This window comes from Stenella coeruleoalba, assembly GCF_951394435.1.
Source record: "Stenella coeruleoalba genome assembly, chromosome: 15".
Taxonomy (NCBI): domain Eukaryota; kingdom Metazoa; phylum Chordata; class Mammalia; order Artiodactyla; family Delphinidae; genus Stenella; species Stenella coeruleoalba.
The window spans coordinates 22,510,943-22,530,547 of record NC_137161.1 but is presented as its reverse complement, the minus strand read 5'-3'; the positions used below and the strand labels follow the sequence as shown (position 1 = coordinate 22,530,547).

The 19,605-nt window shown below is 40.1% G+C and overlaps 1 protein-coding gene across 2 annotated transcripts in view; it reads right to left on the bottom strand.

The window, feature by feature from the left end:
• Nucleotides 1–19,605, bottom strand: part of NDRG3 (NDRG family member 3) — an 87,099-nt gene that overhangs the window by 43,600 nt on the left and 23,894 nt on the right. Inside the window, exon 3 of one of the 2 annotated variants that reach the window (XM_079943948.1) lies at nucleotides 8,315–8,350. The exons of the other annotated variant lie outside the window; for it this stretch is intronic. Coding sequence (XP_079800074.1) covers nucleotides 8,315–8,350 — 36 coding nt within the window. The remainder of the gene's footprint in view (nucleotides 1–8,314; nucleotides 8,351–19,605) is intronic. 2 annotated transcript variants of the gene reach the window in all.

Below are 19,605 nucleotides of genomic sequence, written 5' to 3'. Positions count from 1 at the left end.
ACAACGCTATGAGATTAGAAATCAATTACAGGGAAAACAACGTAAAAAACACAAACAGGGCTTCCCTGGTGGCGCAGTGGTTGAGAGTCTGCCTGCCGATGCAGGGGACACGGTCCGGGAAGATCCCACATGCCATGGAGCAGCTAGGCCCGTGAACCATGGCCGTTGAGCCTGCGCATCCGGAGCCTGTGCTCCGCAACGGGAGAGGCCACAACAGTGAGAGGCCCACATACAGCAAAAAAACCCACAAACATATGGAGGCTAAACAATACGTTACTAAATAACCAAGAGGTTACTGAAGAGATCAAAGAGGAAATTAAAAAATACCTAGAGACAAATAACAATGAAAACACGACCATCCAAAACCTATGGGATGCAGCAAAAGCAGTTCTAAGAGGGAAGTTTATAGCTATACAAGCCTATCTCAAAAAACAAAAAAAAAATCTCAAAAAAACAATCTAATGTTACACCTATAGGAACTAGAGAAAGAAGAACAAACAAAACCCAAAGTTAGCAGAAGGAAAGAAATCATAAAGACCAGAGCAGAAATAAATGAAATAGAAACAAAGAAAACAGTAGCAAAGAACAATAAAGTTAAAAGGTGGTTCTTTGAGAAGATAAACAAAATTGATAAACCATTAGCCAGACTCATCAAGAAAAAGAGGGAGAGGACTCAAATCAACAAAATTAGAAATGAAAACGGAGAAGTTAGAACAGACACTGCAGAAATACAAAGCATCCTAAGAGACTACTACAAGCAACTCTATGCCAATAAAATGGACAACCTGGAAAAAATCGACAAGGATGTCCACTCTCACCACTAGTATTCAACATAGCTTTGGAAGTCCTAGCCACGGCAATCAGAGAAGAAAAAGAAATAAAAGGAATACAAATTGGAAAAGAAGAAGTAAAACTGTCACTGTTTGCAGATGACACGATATTATACATAGAGAATCCTAAAGATGCCACCAGAAAACTACTAGAGCTTATCAATGAATTTGGTAAAGTAGCAGGATACAAAATTAATGCACAGAAATCTCTTGCATTCCTTTACACTAATGATGAAAAATCTGAAAAAGAAATTAAGGAAACGCTCCCATTTACCATTGCAACAAAAAGAATAAAATACCTAGGAATAAACCTACCTAGGGAGACAAAAGATCTGTATGCAGAAAACTATAAGACACTGATGAAAGAAATTAAAGATGATACCAACAGATGGAGAGATATACCACGTTCTTGGATTGGAAGAATCAGTACTGTGAAAACAACTATACTACGCAAAGCAATCTACAGATTCAATGCAATCCCTATCAAATTACCAATGGCATTTTTTACAGAACTAGAACAAAAAATCTTAAAATTTGTATGGAGACACAAAAGACCCCGAATAGCCAAAGCAGTCTTGAGGGAAAAAAAATGGAGCTGGAGGAAGTCAGGGAGTCAGACTCCCTGACTTCAGACTATACTACAAAGCTACAGTAATCAAGACAATATGCTACTGGCACAAAAACAGAAATATAGATCAATGGAACAGGATACAAAGCCCAGAGATAAACCCGTGCACCTATGGTCAACTAATCTATGACAAAGGAGGCAAGGATATACAATGGAGAAAAGACAGTCTCTTCAATAAGTGGTGCTGGGAAAACTGGACAGCTACATGTAAAAGAATGAAATTAGAACACTCCCTAACACCATACACAAAAATAAACTCAAAATGCATTAGAGACCTAAATGTAAGACTGGGCACTATAGAACTCTTAGAGGAAAACACAGGAAGAACACTCTTTGATATAAATCACAGCAAGATCTTTTTTGATCCACCTCCTAGAGTAATGGAAATAAAAACAAAAATAAACAAATGGGACCTAATGAAACTTAAAAGCTTTTGCACAGCAAAGGAAACCATAAAGACGAAAAGACAACCCTCAGAATGGGAGAAAATATTTGCAAACGAATCAATGGACAAAGGATTAATCTCCAAAATGTATCAACAGCCCATGCAGCTCAATATTAAAAAAACAAACAACCCAATCCAAAAATGGGCAGAAGACCTAAACAGACATTTCTCCAAAGAAGACATACAGATGGCCAAGAACACATGAAAAGCTGCTCAACATCACTAATTATTAGAGAAATGCAAATCAAAACTACAATGAGGTATCACCGTACACCAGTCAGAATGGGCATCATCAGAAAATCTACAAACAACAAATGCTGGAGAGGGTGTGGAGAAAAGGGAACCCTCTTGCACTCTTGGTGGGAATGTAAATTGATACAGCCACTATGGAGAACAGTATGGAGGTTCCTTAAAGAACTAAAAATAGAATTACCATATGACCCAGCAATCCCACTCCTGGGCATATACCCAGAGAAAACCATAATTCAAAAAGACACATGTACCCCAATGTTCATTGCAGCACTATTTACAATAGCCAGGTCATGGAAGCAACCTAAATGCCCATCGACAGACGAATCGATAAAGAAGATGTGGTACATATGTACCACATCCGATTCATATACAATGGAATATTACTCAGCCATTAAAAGGAACGAAATTGGGTCATTTGTAGAGACGTGGATGCATCCAGAGACTGTCATACAGAGTGAAGTAAGTCAGAAAGAGAAAAACAAATATCGTATATTAATGCATATATGTGGAACCTAGAAAATGGTACAGATGAACCAGTTTGCAGAGCAGAAATTGAGACACAGAAGTAGAGAAAAAACCGTATGGACATCAAGAGGGGAAAGCGGCTGGGGGTGGTGGCGGTGGTGTGATGAACTGGGCGACTGGGAATGACATGTATACACTGATGTGTATAAAATGGATAACTAATAAGAAAATAAATAAATAAATAAAAAATAAATAACAGTCATAAAAAAAGAAAAAAAATCCAAAAGGGGACGGGTATGCATCTCAAGGGGAGGACCTGTGAACAAAGGCCATCAGAAAGGAAAAGCACAAAGCAGAAGGATGGGTAGGTCAGCAATAATTCTAGTTTTCCTGGGAGTGGGTGGAGTGTACAATGGGAAGCAGTGGGACAACAGGCTGAAAGGGGCACTGGGGCCACAATCACATCCTTCAAGGCAAGGGGAGGAGCGTGGAACTGGTCAAGCTCTCTAACAGACTGTAGCAGGTGGCTGAATCCCAGATGTCTCCAAACACCTCTCTTCTGTGGAAGGCACTTTCAGTTATTTACTTCACTGAATTCTTATTTTGTAATAGCGCCCATTCAGCAAGTGACCTGCAAGAGTTTAAAGCTGCTTATACCCCTTTAGAAGAGGCAGTCACATACATACATTTGAACTGTGGCACGAAAAACCAGTCCTCACAGTAGAGTTCTATAAATCAGTCCTCTTAAGAGCTACTGCAATTAAACAGCCAGCATGAAATTACTCAGCCCTTGGCCAGGCCTGGAGTTCTTCTCCTAGGAGCAAGAACTCCATTCTTGAGTTCACTCCATCATCAGCAAATTCTACAGGAATGATATATTGTGGCAGACAGCAGCTTTTCACTTTCCATTAATATTTCTTGAGTACCCCTCTGGTGGAAGTGGAAGGCAATTTGACAAGATATGCCAAGAGCCTTAAGTGTGTTCATTCCAAGAATCCATCTAAGGAAATAATCCAATGTGTACATATAATTTATGCACAGAAATGTTCAGTGAACTGAACATATTATAAGCAATCTAATTTCCAAAAATAATGGAATAGTTAAGTCATGGGATAGCCATATGATGAAGTAACAGGCAGCCATTAGAGATTTTTTTTTTTTGGCTGCACCACGTGGCTTGCAGGATCTTAGTTCCCTGACCAGGGACTGAACCCGGGCCTTGGCAGTTAAAGCACCAAGTCCTAACCACTGGACTGCCACGGAATTCCCCATTAGAGATTATTTTTATGCAAGTTTTAAAATGACATGTAAATGAGATTGTGTTCTAATATTAAGTCAGAAAAGGAGATACATAATTGTACATCCAGGGTGACCAATTATATAAACTTTAAAAATTATATTTTAGAAAATAAAATACAGGGACTTCCCTGGTGGTCCAGTGGGTAAGACTCCAGGCTTCCAGTGGAGGGGGCCTGGGTTCGATCCCTGGTCGGGGAACTAGATTCCGCCTGCGTGCCGCAACTAAGAATCTGCATGCCACAACCAAAAAGCCTGCCTGACACACACACACACACAAAAAAAAAGATCCCTCGTGCGACAACTAAGTCCCAGCACAGCCAAAATAAAAATAAATAAATAATATAAATAATATAAATAAATAATACACACAGACATACATCTCAACACTGAACACGTTAAAATGGTTGCCCCTGGGTTGTAGGACTGTGAGCTTTTCTCTAGCTACTTTATAATTCTCTGTGCTCTCCAAATATTCAACTATGAGCACGTACTCTTTTGATAACCAGAATATAAAAGTAAAAACTGGAAAGAAATAAAATACGGTTATCCCTAGGGAACAGGATTATAGGAAACCTTTATTTTCACACTTTTCTGCATTTTCTAAATTTGATTATACACAAGTGTTATCTTTTAACATATTTACTCATGTGATATACACACATTAAATACTACATGTGAAGTTTTAGAAACATGTGAGAAATAACAATGATGATATTTATACAAACATAGTGATCACAAGTTCATAAGTGTGTGTGCATGTGGAGAAGTACTGGAAACGTCCATGGAGAGAGCTGTGTGAAAATTAAAAGCAGTTTTGTGTACTTTTTAACAAAAGTAAACATTGGTCCCCCCCCGCAGTATTTTATCATGAAAACGTTCAACCATATGCCTAAGTTGAAATACCTTACAGTGAACATCGGTATACCCACCACCTGAACTCTACCATTAACATTTTACTATACTTAATTATCATGCATCTATCCGTCTATCCATTCCTCTAACCGTCTTATTAATCCATCTTTTTTTTTAAAGTTGAGGTACCGTTGATTTACAGTATTATATTAGTTTCAAGTGTACAACACAGTGATCCAAAAGTTTTACGGATTATACTTCATTTAAAGTTTGTATAGGGCTTCCCTGGTGGCGCAGTGGTTGAGAGTCCGCCTGCCGATGCAGGGGATACGGGTTCGTGCCCCGGTCCGGGAAGATCCCACGTGCCGCGGAGCGGCTGGGCCCGTGAGCCCTGGCCGCTGAGCCTGCACGTCCGGAGCCTGTGCTCCGCAACGGGAGAGGCCACAACAGTGAGAGGCCCGCGTACCACAAAAAATAAATAAATAACGTTTTTATAAAATATTGGCTATATTTCCTATGCTGTACAATATATCCTTGTAACATTTATCTATATATAGTAGTTTGTACCTCTTAATCCCCAGGTATAATTATTTTTTAAAGCAATATATCACAAACACAAAGAAGCTATATAGCATTTGTCTCAGCTCTAATTCCAAATTTTTAAACAATCTCATAAGGAGAAGAAAATTAAGCAGCACTGAAGTAGATAAACGGACAATAAGCCTGCCGATTCACTGCTTCAACTGGCAATAGGTTTTCTCCTTTTACAGCAATTCTAAGCATGTCACCTCTAAGCACCCCTCCCCTCATTACTCTTATATCCCAATATAACTGCTTTTGGCCTCAGGGGAGCTATAGAGCAATGAAGTCACTACGACAATCAAAGAACCAAGAGAAATGGTACAATTTTAAGTATATTTTCAATTATTGGGGGGAAAAAAAAAGCATGTAGGTGATTAGTAAAGGAAACAGAGGGGGAAAAGGCAGTTCAGACTGAAGTTACGATCTCTCATGGTTGTGATGTTAGGATAACTTCCTGGAATATCATCAAAGATTCCTTAAAGATTTCTCTGAGGCAAGACAGAGACCAGAAGAAAGCCCAGATTAACTGGCTTCAGTTAGCCCCGTGCCACATTTATGCTAATGAACACCACCAATGTCAAGGCTGAATGCCTTTCCATTAAGTGACAATGCCAGTGGGCGGCTTTAAATTTGTTCTGCTTTGTCTCCTAAGAATGTCCAGTGGTCTCCGGGAAGCCTTCAGGCCAACTGGGCCACTCTAGATGTCTCACGGCACAGTTCCTACTTCCTAGGCCTTCTATCACCTGTCACTAGACTCCTGACCCAGATGCCCCCAGTCTCCAGAACACCACATAAACCTTTAACAAAGAGACAGATGAGAATGAAGAGCATTCATGAGTGTTGAGAGAAAAAAAGGGCCTATGATATTTTCTTCTTTAGAACACAGAGAACCTACACATTCATAACCAGTAACAGACATGTGACAAACAGTGACAAACATTTGCCATCATTCTATTTGTATCAGAACTGAACTAGAAGTTATATTTGATGAGGCCAGAACATGTTAATATATTAGAGCTTCACTCAAAACATCAAGAATTTTTGCCAGACTATTTTCAAGCCTTTATATTAAAAAGTGATTGATAATTATATCTCTAAAACTCAATTTCATTTATATCTAAGTATGTTTATGTGTGAAAAAAAAATCCTGAAGTATATATACCAAAATATTAACACTGGTGAAATAACAGGTGATTTATATTTTTTTTGCTTTTTGGTATTTTCTTATCTATTTTGCAATAAGCACATAATTTTTTAATATTCCATTTTTTTGAAGGGGGGGTGCTCAATTTGATGAAAATAAATGCTTCCACACTTTTAGGTAGGAATATATATACTACTTCTGGAATTCCTCACCTTGAATTTTACTGTCATCCTCTCTCAAATGATCTCCTTCTAGGTAAATTATATCAAATATTAACAGCAATCAAGTTAAACTGGCGGGCCTCTCACTGTTGTGGCCTCTCCCATTGCGGAGCACAGGCTCCAGACGCGCAGGCTCAGCGGCCATGGCTCACGGGCCCAGCCGCTCCGCGGCATGTGGGATCTTCCCGGACCGGGGCACGAACCCGTGTCCCCTGCAGCGGCAGGCGGACTCTCAACCGCTGCGCCACCAGGGAAGCCCGACTTCTTGTTTTTGAGTAAGGGTCTATAGCAAATGATTCCCTAACAGCACTTGGCTGATTATGTTGTATATGTAATTATACCAAATAGTCACACCAAGAGGTGTTTGGCACTGGGATTAAAAAGTCTGTAACAAGGAGCCTGCCCCTTCTAAAGTGAGTCTCAGTCTCATTTGTCCTGCCAAGGAGCCTCAGCTTTACACACAACTCAACTCCTTGCCACATCTCAGCTCTGGACATTCCCAGCTGAGAAAGAATGGACAATGGATTCAGGACAAAGGGGGTTTTTCAACTCCAATTCCACCCAATGGCAAGTTATGAAATGTGATTCTCAATTTCCTCATCTCTAATAAAAACCACCTAATGATATTGTTCCAAGCACTAGAGTTGATGTATGTTTAGTATCTACAGTAGGTACCCAATAAATTATTATGATATAACTGGTTTGCCTATGAGACAGATATTAGTTCTTCCTTTTGATTCTAATGCTATATGGAGAGATTCCACTGTACTTAACATAACTTAATATATCTGAAAATAACTATCCGCCTGTGGGTATACAAGTTGGGTGAATCCTGGACACGAGGAAGTTGGCTTCCCTGCACCTTCCTTTCCTGCCTAGTACCCTCTGAGTCTACTTCATGTTGCCTCTGATAGCCACTCTTATGACATCTACCCCAAAAGTAGGAGAGTCAGGCTGCACGGGCTTATAAGGTTCCCATTTCCATACTCCTTCCTCCCATTTCTTTCAGGGCCAGGCAACAGATAAAGTAGGAAGATGGAGGGAGGGTTGCTGGTTCACTTTATTGATTTTCAAATTGGCAATAGAGATATAGGCAAAAGCAGACTAAGACGAACAATATCATTTAGGAAAATACTAATGAGCCAGGTTGAATTTTGCGTTTCCAAAGATAAAGCCAAGAGATATCTGCATTTTATATTAATAACACTTAATGTGTCTTTTTCTTTTAGGAAAAGATTTTGTTGTTGGTTAAGTCTCCCCTCAAAATACCCCTCCCCTGCCTTCTCTGCAGTGAGGTGACAACCATTTGATACCTGTAACTAGGGTTTCCAATAACATTTGAGGAAAGGAGATCTTAATTACAAAGAGAAAACCCCACCCAATAACCTACAACCACAGAACAGGTACCTGGCAGGCAACTGTTGAACACAATAGCAAATCACTTTAAATAAACTTGATCCAATGACCAAAAGAACATGAAGGCGTCATGATTAGCTACGAAGAGAGATCCACCTCTACATAACACCACCAGCACAGGGAGGGAAGCACTGTAGAGATCCTGTACACAGCCCTCCTTGGTGTTTGTACAGTCCTTACCTGACAGTCAAAGTCCTGGAAGTTTCGTGTACCATTCTGTCAACAGAAGGCAGAAAACACAGTCAGTTTCCCCATGTGGCTTCCCCAAATGTGCAGCAAATTCAGTTCACAGTGAAAGCAGTGCATGTGCAGCCTCTTGGTTGCCATAAAACTAAAATGGTTCTCATCAATGGGCTTCAGAGGAGGCCGGTGGGTTCCTAACGTGTGTTAGTAAAAGGTGAGCCTTTAGAGGTGGGGCTACACTTTGGCAGCCTTCCTGTGAAGATGAAGGAAAGGAGCCTGGTTTCCCAGTAAAGCCTGTAACTTCTTGTCTCCCTACCTAAGGAGAGCAGTGAGAGAGAGTAAAACATGGATCAGAGTCTGAGAGCACATTCACAACCCACACGGGAGGTACCTGGGAGGAAAGGAGCTAGAGGCCAACCCTGAGACATGCAAAGGAAGGCAGGAGCCAGAGTGCCCGGGACAAGGAAGCAAAGAAAGGATTAAGAAGAGAACAGGGACTTCCCAGGTGGCGCAGTGGTTGAGAATCTGCCTGCCAATGCAGGGGACACGGGTTCGAGCGTTGGTCCAGGAAGATCCCACACGCCGTGGAGCAACTAAGCCTGTGCGCCACAACTACTGAGCCTGCGCTCTAGAGCCTGCGAGCCACAACTACTGAAGCCCGCGTGCCTAGAGCCCATGTTCCACAACAAGAGAAGCCACCGCAATTAGAAGCCTGCGCACCGCAACGAAGAGTAGCCCTGGCTCTCCTCAACTAGAGAAAGCCCGCGCCCAGCAATGAAAACCCAACACAGCCAAAATAAATTGAAAAAGTGTCTTTAATAAAAAAAAAAAAAAAAGAAGAGAACAAAGATATAGGTGGATCAGAAATGGAAGATCTGAAATTTAACAAGGAAGAAAGGCGGTGTCATTGAAGGAGGGAAAGAATGATAAACAGGGTTCCTAATACACTGGTATATCCCAGGAAACTGCTAATAGGAAAAAGGACAAATCATTGAATCGTTTAAAAAGTAAAACACAGTCAAAAGATGCAAGGAGAATTCACGAAGCTTCTAAAAGGAGACTGTATCATAGTAATGTCTGATTGCCAAAAAAAAAAAAAATCAATGGCAATGACTCAGAGACATTTTTGTAGCATTTCAGATGCCAGAGTTGCAAGAGTATAAAAAGGGTAATGAGCGATGTGTTTGGGAGGAAAAGAAAACCTTCTGACTTGATTTTTCGTAAAGTAAAAGCTCCTGCCCAGAAAAAAACCCCTCTCGTTAGTTAGAAACTGTGTTATATCTGTCTACAACGGCCTCCAGAAGGTGTGGAGCTATAATAATTATCAGCACCTTCCCCAAAGCTGCCCCTCTGGAGAAGATCAAGAAATCTGATGCCAAGGGAGTACTAAGCAATCCCACCCCCCTTCGAGAAGATCCTCTTAGAAACAGCTCTGTATCCTACCACCTTATTTCTGTAAAGGTGGCAGTAAAGTCACAATAGATTACCCATCACAGAGAGACTGCAGATGACACAGAGGACAGAGAGTGGTGGAGGCAGCCGGTCTGAGGTATTAGTCCCGGCATGAAGCCAAGTTCACAAAGTCAAGTCTGATGCAGTCACAGCGTGGAAAGACAACTAAGGTGCCACGTAGATGGGACTGGGTAGCACATTTCCAAGGAATGCCGCCCTTGGTAAAAAGGATCACAGAGTTCCCTAGCTCCCCACTAGCCCCATACAATTCCTGAGAACTCCTTCAGAGAAGTCATTGTGTTTAACATCTAGTTAGACGATGAGAAGCAGGAGGAAGGGCCCTCTCAGGGACTAGGGTAGATCGTTGTAGTAGGATATAAATGACCAGCCAGTGAGCCCCTGATCCCTGATTCAACTTGCATCTTCCACCACATACAGCACAGGGCCGGGTATAAGTTAATATATATTTATAAAATGAATAAGTCAATATAACAAAATTAAATGCTGAAATATTTCTGTTAAGACTTTGGGTCGAAAACAACAAAAAATTCCACTGCATTCCAGTTTAAGACATGATATGGTTATTAAATGATAAGAAAGTAGGCTACAGAATGGTCTTCCAAGTTTGACCTCATCTACATTAAAATATGCACTAAAAAAGACTAGAAGAAAAATATCAAAACACTAACAATAGCAGCTGTTTCTAAATAGACAGATTATGGGTGATTACAATTTTTTTTATACTTTTCTACAATGAGCATATAATTTACCTTTTGTAATTAAAAACTTAGAAAAAAAGGATTTGGTATAGCACAAAAAATATGTTTGCCGGGACTTCCCTGACAGTCCAGTGGTTAAGACTCCACACTCCCAATGCAGAGGGCACAGGTTCAATCCCTGGTCAGGGAACTGAGATTCCGCATGCCGTATGGCGAGGCCAAAAAAAAAAAGTCTGTAACTTAGTATTTTGTAATATACAACTTAAAGATTCATTTAATCTTTTGAGGAATAATTTATAATGATGTCAAAACAGACCATATTAGAGCTTCAATCCTACTGGGCTCCAGAGGTTCCTTTACAGATTATTTAGAAAGATTAGGGAAAATCGCTCTAGTCTAAACTAAAATCTTGGTCCTGGAACACAGAAACACAAATTCTGATGAGTAATTTGAGAAGCAGCTGTCCCTGTATGCATGAATTCCCTAACTCACTATCATGTGATCACAGTCATGAAGCATTTTGTGAGGCCCTGAAGCCTGAGAAGAGCACAAAGGGAAATGCCAAAAGCAGAAAGATGCAATTCTCTCCAAAAACCAAAGTGATCTTTTCTTTGTTGAGAACCTAGCAAAAAAACAATTCCACGGGCTTCCCTGGTGGTGCAGTGGTTAAGAATCCGCCTGCCAACGCAGGGGACACGGGTTCAAGCCCTGGTCCAGGAAGATCCCACATGCCGCGGAGCAACTAAGCCCGTGTGCTACAACTACTGAGCCTGTGCTCTAGAACCTGCGAGCCACAAGTACTGAAGCCCACGCCTAGGGCCCGTGCTCCGCAACAAGAGAAGCCACCGCAATGAAAAGCCCACTCGCCGCAACTAGAAAAAGCCCACTCGCAGCAACGAAGACCCAACACAGCCAAAATAAATAAATAAAATAATAATAAAAAAAAAATTCCATGTTCCTTATGCAATGTACAGAGCTGTACACAGCTTGACTCCCAAAGAAAAGGTACTAATAATCAGAGGAAGACTATATAACACTTGTTTTCTTGGCTTTTTTTTTTTTTTCCTCAAAGGGATGCCAGATCCTCTTGGAGAATGGCTCCAGGCTTCATGAGTGATTGATCATCCTGGAGAAAGGATATGACTGGGTCAGTCTGACAGTGTTTGGCATCCAGAGTTTCTTTTTCTTCTATTTTTTTAAATTAATTGATTTTTTTATACAGCAGGTTCTTATTAGTTATGCATTTTATACCCATCAGTGTATACATGTCAATCCCAATCGCCCATTCATCACACCACCCCCCTACCCCCGCCGCTTTCCCCTCTTGGTGTCCATACGTTTTTTCCCTATATCTGTGTCTCAATTTCTGCTCTGCAAACCGGTTCATCTGTACCATTTTCTAGGTTCCACATATATGTGTTAATATGCGATATTTGTTTTTCTCTTTCTGACTTACTTCACTCTATATGACAGTCTCCAGATCCATCCACGTCTCTACAAATGACCCACATTTGTTCCTTTTAATGGCTGAGTAATATTCCATTGTATATATGGACCACATCTTCTTTATCCATTCATCTGTCGATGGACGCTTAGGTTGCTTCCATGATCTGGATATTGTAAATAGTGCTGCAATGAACATTGGGGTACATGCGTCTTTTTGAATTATGGTTTTCGCTGGATATATGCCCAGTAGTGGGATGCTGGGTCATATGGTAATTCTATTTTTAGTTCTTTAAGGAACTTCCATACTGTTCTCCATAGTGGCTATATCAATTTACATTCCCACCAAGAGTGCAAGAGGGTTCCCTTTTCTCCACACCCTCTCCAGCATTTGTTGTTTGTAGATTTTTTGATGATGTCCATTCTGACTGGTGTGGGGTGATACCTCATTGTAGTTTTGATTTGCATTTCTCTAATAATTAGTGATGTTGAGCAGCTTTTCATGTGCTTCTTGGCCATCTGTATGTCTTCTTTAGACAAATGTCTATTTAGGTCTTCTGTCCAGTTTTGGATTGGGTTGTTTGTTTTTTTTACTATTGAGCTGCATGAGCTGTTTATATATTTTGGAGATTAACCCTTTGTCCGTTGATTTGTTTGCAAATATTTTCTCCCATTCTGAGGGTTGTCTTTACATCTTGTTTATGGTTTCCTTTGCTGTGCAAAAGCTTTTAAGTTTCATTAGGTCCCATTTGTTTATTTTTGTTTTTATTTCCAGTACTCTAGGAGGTGGATCAAAAAAGATCTTGCAGTGATTTATGTCAAAGAGTGTTCTTCCTGTGTTTTCCTTTAAGAGTTTTATAGTGCCCGGTCTTACATTTAGGTCTCTAATCCATTTTGAGTTTATTTTTGTCTATGGTGTTAGAGAGTGTTCTAATTTCATTCTTTTACATGTAGCTGTCCAGTTTTCCCAGCACCACTTATTGAAGGACTGTCTTTTCTCCATTGTATATCCTTGCCTCCTTTGTCATAGATTAGTTGACCATAGCTGCGTGGGTTTATCTCTGGGCTTTCTATCTTGTTACATTGATTTATGTTTCTATTTTTGTGCCAGTAGCATATTGTCTTGATGACTAGCTTTGTAGTATAGTCTGAAGTCAGGGAGTCTGATTCCTCCAGCTCCGTTTTCTTCCCTCAAGACTGCTTTGGCTATTCAGGGTCTTTAGTGTCTCCATACGAATTTTAACATTTTTTGTTCTAGTTCCGTACAAAATGCCAGTGGTAATTAGATAGGGATTGCACTGAATCTGTAGATTGCTTTGGGTAGTATAGTCATTTTCACAATATTAATTCTTCCAATCCAAGAACATGGTATATCTCTCCATCTGTTAATTTCTTTCATCAGTGTCTTATAGTTTTCTGCATACAAGTCTTTTGCATCCCTAGGTAGGTTTATTCCTAGGTATTTTATTCTTTTTATTGCAATGGTAAATGGGAGTGTTTCCTTAATTTCTCCTTCAGATTTCGCATCATTAGTGTAATGGAATGCAAGAGATTTCTGTGCATTAATTTTGTATCCTGCAACTTTACCAAATTCATTGATGAGCCCTAGTAGTTTTCCGGTGGCATCTTTAGGATTCTCTATGTATAGTATCATGTCATCTGCAAACAGTGACAGTTTTACTTCTTCTTTTCCAATTTGTATTTCTTTTATTTCTTTTTCTTCTCTGATTACCATGGCTAGGACTTCCAAAACTATGCTGAATACTAGTGGTGAGAGTGGACATCCTTGTCTCCTTCCTGATCTTAGAGGAAATGCTTTCAGTTTCTCACCATTGAGAATGATGTTTGCTGTGGGTTTGTCGTATATGGCCTTTATTATGTTGAGGTAGGTTCCCTCTATGTCCACTTTCTGGAGAGTTCTTATCATAAATGGGTGTTGAATTTTGTCAAAAGCTTTTTCTGCATCTATTGAGATGATCATATGGTTTTTATTCTTCAGTTTGTTAATATGGTTGATCACACTGATTTACATATATTGAAGAATCCTTGCATCTGGGGATAAATACCACTTGACCATGGTGTATGATCCTTTTAATGTGTTGTTGGGTTCTGTTTGCTACTATTTTGTTGAGGATTTTTGCATCTATATTCATCTGTGATATTGGTCTGTAATTTTCTCTTTTTGTAGTATCTTTGTCTGGTTTTGGCATCAGTGGGATGGTGGCCTCATAGAATGAGTCTGGGAGTTTTCCTTCCTCTGCAGTTTTTTGGAAGAGTTTGAGAAGCATGGGTGTTAGCTCTTCTCTAAATGTTTGATAGGATTCACCTGTGAAGCCATCTGGTCCTGGACTTTTGTTTGTTGGAAGATTTTTCATCACAGTTTCAATTTTATTACTTGTGATTGGTCTGTTCACATTTTCTATTTCTTCCTGGTTCAGTCTTGGAAGGTTATACCTTTCTAAGAATTTGTCCATTTCTTCCAGGTTGTCCATTTTATTGGCATAGAGTTGCTTGTAGTAGTCTCTTAGGATGCTTTGTATTTCTGCAGTGTCTGTTCTAACTTCTCCGTTTTCATTTCTAATTTTATTGATTTGAGTCCTCTCCCTCTTCTTCTTGATGAGTCTGGCTAATGGTTTATCAATTTTGTTTACCTTCTCAAAGAACCAGCTTTTACTTTTATTGTTCTTTGCTATTGTTTTCTTTGTTTCTATTTCATTTATTTCTGCTCTGATCTTTATGATTTCTTTCCTTCTGCTAACTTTGAGTTTTGTTTGTTCTTCATTCTCTAGTTCCTTTAGGTGTAAGGTTAGATTGTTTATTTGAGATTCTCCTTGTTTCTTGAGGTAGGCTTGTACAGCTATAAACTTCCCTCTTAGAACTGCTTTTGCTGCATCCCATAGGTTTTGGATCATCGTGTTTTCATTGTCATTTGTCTCTAGGTATTTTTTGATTTCCTCTTTGATTTCTTCAGTGATCCCTTGGTTATTTGGTAACGTATTGTTTAGCCTCCATGTGTTTGTGTTTTTTACATTTTTTTCCCTGTAACTGATTTCTAATCTCATAGCATTGTGGTCAGAAAAGATGCTTGATATGATTTCAATTTTCTTAAGTTTCCTTAGGCTTGATTTGTGATCCAAGATGTGATCTATCCTGGAGAATGTTCCCTGTGCACTTGAGAAGGAAGTGTAATCTGCTGTTTTTGGGTGGAATGTCCCAAAAATATCAATTAAATCTACCTGGTCTATTGTGTCATTTAAAGCTTGTGTTTCCTTATTAATTTTCTGTTTGGATGATCTGTCCATTGGTGCAAGTGAAGTGCTGAAGTCCCCCACTATTATTGTGTTTTTGTCTATTTCCTTTTTTATACCTGTTAGCAGTTGCCTTATGTATTGAGGTGCTCCTATGTTGAGTGCATATATATTTATAATTGTTATATCTTCTTCTTGGATTGATCCCTTGATCATTATGTAGTGTCCTTCCTTGTCTCTTATAACATTCTTTATTTTAAAGTCATTTTATCTCATATGAGTATTGCTACTCCAGCTTTCTTTTGATTTCCATTTGCATGGAATATCTTTTTCCATCCCCTAACTTTCAGTCTGCATGTGTCCCTAGGTCTGAAGTGGGTCTCTTGCAGACAGCATATATATGGGTCTTGTTTTTGTATCCATTCAGCTAGCCTGTGTCTTTCGGTTGGAGCATTTAATCCATTCACATTTAAGGTAATTATCGATATGTATGTCCCTATGACCATTTTCTTAATTGTTTTGGGTTTGTTTTTGTAGGTCCTTTTCTTCTCTTGTGTTTCCCACTTAGGGAAGTTCCTTTAGCATTTGTTGTAGAGCTGGTTTGGTGGTGCTGAATTCTCTTAGCTTTTGCTTGTCTGTAAAGCTTTGGATTTCTCCATCGAATCTGAATGAGATCCTTGCCGGGTAGAGTAATCTTGGTTGTAGGTTCTTCCCTTTCATCACTTGAAGTATAGCATGCCACTCCCTTCTGGCTTGTAGAGTTTCTGCTGAGAATCAGCTGTTAACCTTATGGGAGTTCCCTTGTATGTTATTTGTCGTTTTTCCCTTGCTGCTTTCAATAATTTTTCTTTGTCTTTAATTTTTGCCTGTTTGATTACTATGTGTCTCAGTGTGTTTCTCCTTGGGTTTATCCTGTATGGGACTCTCTGTGCTTCCTGGACTTGGGTGGCTGTTTCCTTTCCCATGTTAGGGAAGTTTTCGACTATAATCTCTTCAAATATTTTCTCGGGTCCTTTCTCTCACTCTTCTCCTTCTGGGACCCCTATAATGCAAATGTTGTTGAGTTTAATGTTGTCCCAGAGGTCTCATAGTCTGTCTTCATTTCTTTTCATTCTTTTTTCTTTATTCTGTTCTGCAGCAGTGAATTCCACCATTCTGTCTTCCAGGTCACTTTTCCATTCTTTTGCCTCAGTTATGCTGCTATTGATTCCTTCTAGTGTATTTTTCATTTCAGTTATTGTATTGTTCATCTCTGTTTGTTTGTTCTTTAATTCTTCTAGGTCTTTATTCAGCATTTCTTGCATCTTCTCGATCTTTGCCTCCATTCTTTGTCCAAGGTCCTGGATCATCTTCACTATCATTATTCTGAATTCTTTTTCTGGAAGATTGCCTATCTTCATTCATGTAGTTGCTTTTCTGGGGTTTTATCTTGTTCCTTCATCTGGTACATAACCCTCTGCCTTTTCATCTTGTCTGCCTTTCTGTGAATGTGGTTTTTGTTCCACAGGCTGCAGGACTGTAGTTCCTCTTGCTTCTGCTGTCTGCCCTCTGGTGGATCCAGAGTTTCTGAATGACGTTCATTAGCTGGTCCTCAGTTGAGCGTGGTCAACTGAAGCCAATTCTCTGAATTCATTAAAAATTCAATACTACTGGGGACTTCCCTGGCAGTCCAGTGGTTAAGACCCTGCACTTACACTGCAGGGGGGCTCGGGGAACTAAGATCCTGCATGCAACGCAGCATGGCCAAAAAAAGAAAAATTCAATACTACTCACTAGGTAGATTCTGGAAGGAGAAAGACCTCCTTGGGGACTTATTTGTCTCTTATATTTGTGGTACAAGGTTCCACTCCAACAAAACTTCCAAAAGTTTCAGGCTCTGTGTGCTTTCTTTTTATTTTCTGTCCATTTTGAATATACCATTAATTCCATATTCAGAGAGATTCTTGCACTAAGCAGACTTAAGTAGCAGAAAGGGATTCAAGAAAAAAAAATTTTTAAATAGAATAACGTGGAGGAAGGGGAAAAAAAGAATAACTCAAGGAAAAAAGTCATGACTGCAAGTTGCAGTCAAGGTAGAAGCCAACTAAGGGGAATGTTTCCTGGTGGAGGCTCAGTGCCAAATGCAGAAGGTAAATGAAGCAGCTCAAGAAAGTGAATTAAAAACAAGTAATTCTCTCAGTTCAAGGCTGGAGAATAAGCAAAAAGCAACTGAGAATACATCAGTGTATGAAGAGAAGTATGAAATAAGGCGGGGAAGGTAAGGAGGAAAGTTTGAAAAACAAGCAACTGCTAGAGAGAAGAGAAATGTAATTTCCCAACATGAGATCTAGTCAATGCACAGAGTTGTCAAAAGACAGAAAGCAACAATATAATGGAAAGACAAGATACAGAAGACCTTAGAACCAACTACCAACAGGAAGAGATTTGGGGCAAATCTACCTGTTCTGTGAACTTGATGTGGGGGGCTGTGTCTGATTCACCACTCTATTCCCAGTTCTGGCACTTAGTAAATGCAATGAATATCATTTTGGAAGAGATTAAGAGCATCTCAAAATAGAGATACTCAATTTGAGTAAGAAATGAATACCAAAGAGGAAGCGTTACCTGCAATTGATGAGCTCGGAACTAAAGTGAGGAGGAGTCGTTACAACAGTAAAAGTTTTAGAAACAAGCTGATTAAAAACAGTCAAAGAGAATAAAATATGGCATTTCTACTAAAAAAGGACAATAATCCTTTTTGGATTACTGTAGAAAGGAGAAAGATGGGGAATTGTGCAAGCAATGCTGCACTTCACAAATACTCTTTAATGAAAATGTCAGTAAATCTGTGGGGGGTTTTTGTTTTTGTTTTTAATTTATTTATTTAACTTATTTATTTTTGGCTGCCTTAGTTCTTCGTTGCTGTGCGCAGCTTTCTCTAGTTGCGGCGAGCTGGGGCTACTCTTCGTTGCAGTGCGCAGGCTTCTCATTGCACTGGCTTCTCTTTTTGTGGAGCACAGGCTTTAGGCGCACGGGCTTCAGTAGTTGCGGCATGTGGGCTCCGTAGTTGTGGCTCGTGGGCTCTAGAGCACAGGCTCAGCAGTTGTGGCACACAGGCTTAGCTGCTCCATGGCATGTGGGATCTTCCCGGACCAGGGCTCGAACCCGTGTCCCCTGCACTGGCAGGCGGATTCTTAATCACTGCGCTACCAGGGAGGCCCTGTGTGGTTTTTTTAAAAGAGATGTTGGCATAAATCCTTTGGCCTGTCTCTGTTGTCCTGCAGGTTACAAAAATGCTCATCCCTGGGTTCTCCCTGCTTCCTCTTATAATATCCTCCCTTAGGGTTTTCCTCACTTTCTACTGTAACAACCAAAGCAAATAACTTGTTTCTGTTCCCCCCACTAAGTATTTATTCCCCTTCTTGATAGGTCCTCAATTTTGCTGAAGCCAACTGTGTTCTACTATTTCTTTTCTCAAGCCTGGTCTTCAGCTTTCACAGGCTCGGCAGTATCTGAACTAACATTAGGTAGAGGAGGGCAGGGAAAATGAAGCACAAACCAGCCAGCTCTCCTGCTTGTACAAGGTCTGTTAGGTGAAGAGGTTGGAACAACCAGCTACAAGAGGCAGCATATGGTGGGAAGAGCCCTAGACCCCCTGATCCAGGCTGAAGTCAACAGCTGTGGGGTCTAGTCCCGGCTTCAAGACACCAATGTTAGACAAGTCATATAACCTCTCTGAGCCTCATCTGTAAAATGCAGCTAAAAATACCTTTAACTACCTACTTCACAAGAGGTCAGGAGATTCAAATTAGATAGTATTTGTGAAAGTGCTCTGAAAATGGTTAAATGTTATTTTTTAAAAAATCATTTCACATTCCTGTGCGATATCTGCCTCCAAAATAACAAACAGAAGTGCTGGCAGGTGCTTCTTTTCATCACTGGAGCCAAAACAAGCATGGCAAGATTACCCACTTCTTCACCATTCTGAGCCGTCGACAAAATCACAGGCATACTAAAAGTAAATGGGAAAAGTACCAACAAACAACAAGAGAAAAGTTAACAGAAGCCTCGCTTAAAGCTATTTTGAGAATGCTTCCTTATAGTCAGCTCAGGACAAATTTCTGCATTACAGGTTGGGTCTAGACTTCCTTTAGTTCCCTGAAGCCTCGAAGGGCACAGTGATGTCTCTGGCTAAGAGTGTCTATGAGGAGAACGGACAGAAAGATGAAGTGAAATAATAAATGCCTCTAGGCTTCTCCTTAAAGAGAGAGGGCAAGCCTCAGAGGTGATGCCAAAATATCTAGTGTGAACACAGTGGAAAGGCCTCAGGTTGTGGAGCAGGAAAGATTTGGGTTTCAGTCCTGGCTTGGCCACTTACTGACGGGGCAAGCCCATCTTTCAGTCAGATTTTCATCTGCTAAGTGAGGAATACTATCTACCTCAAAGG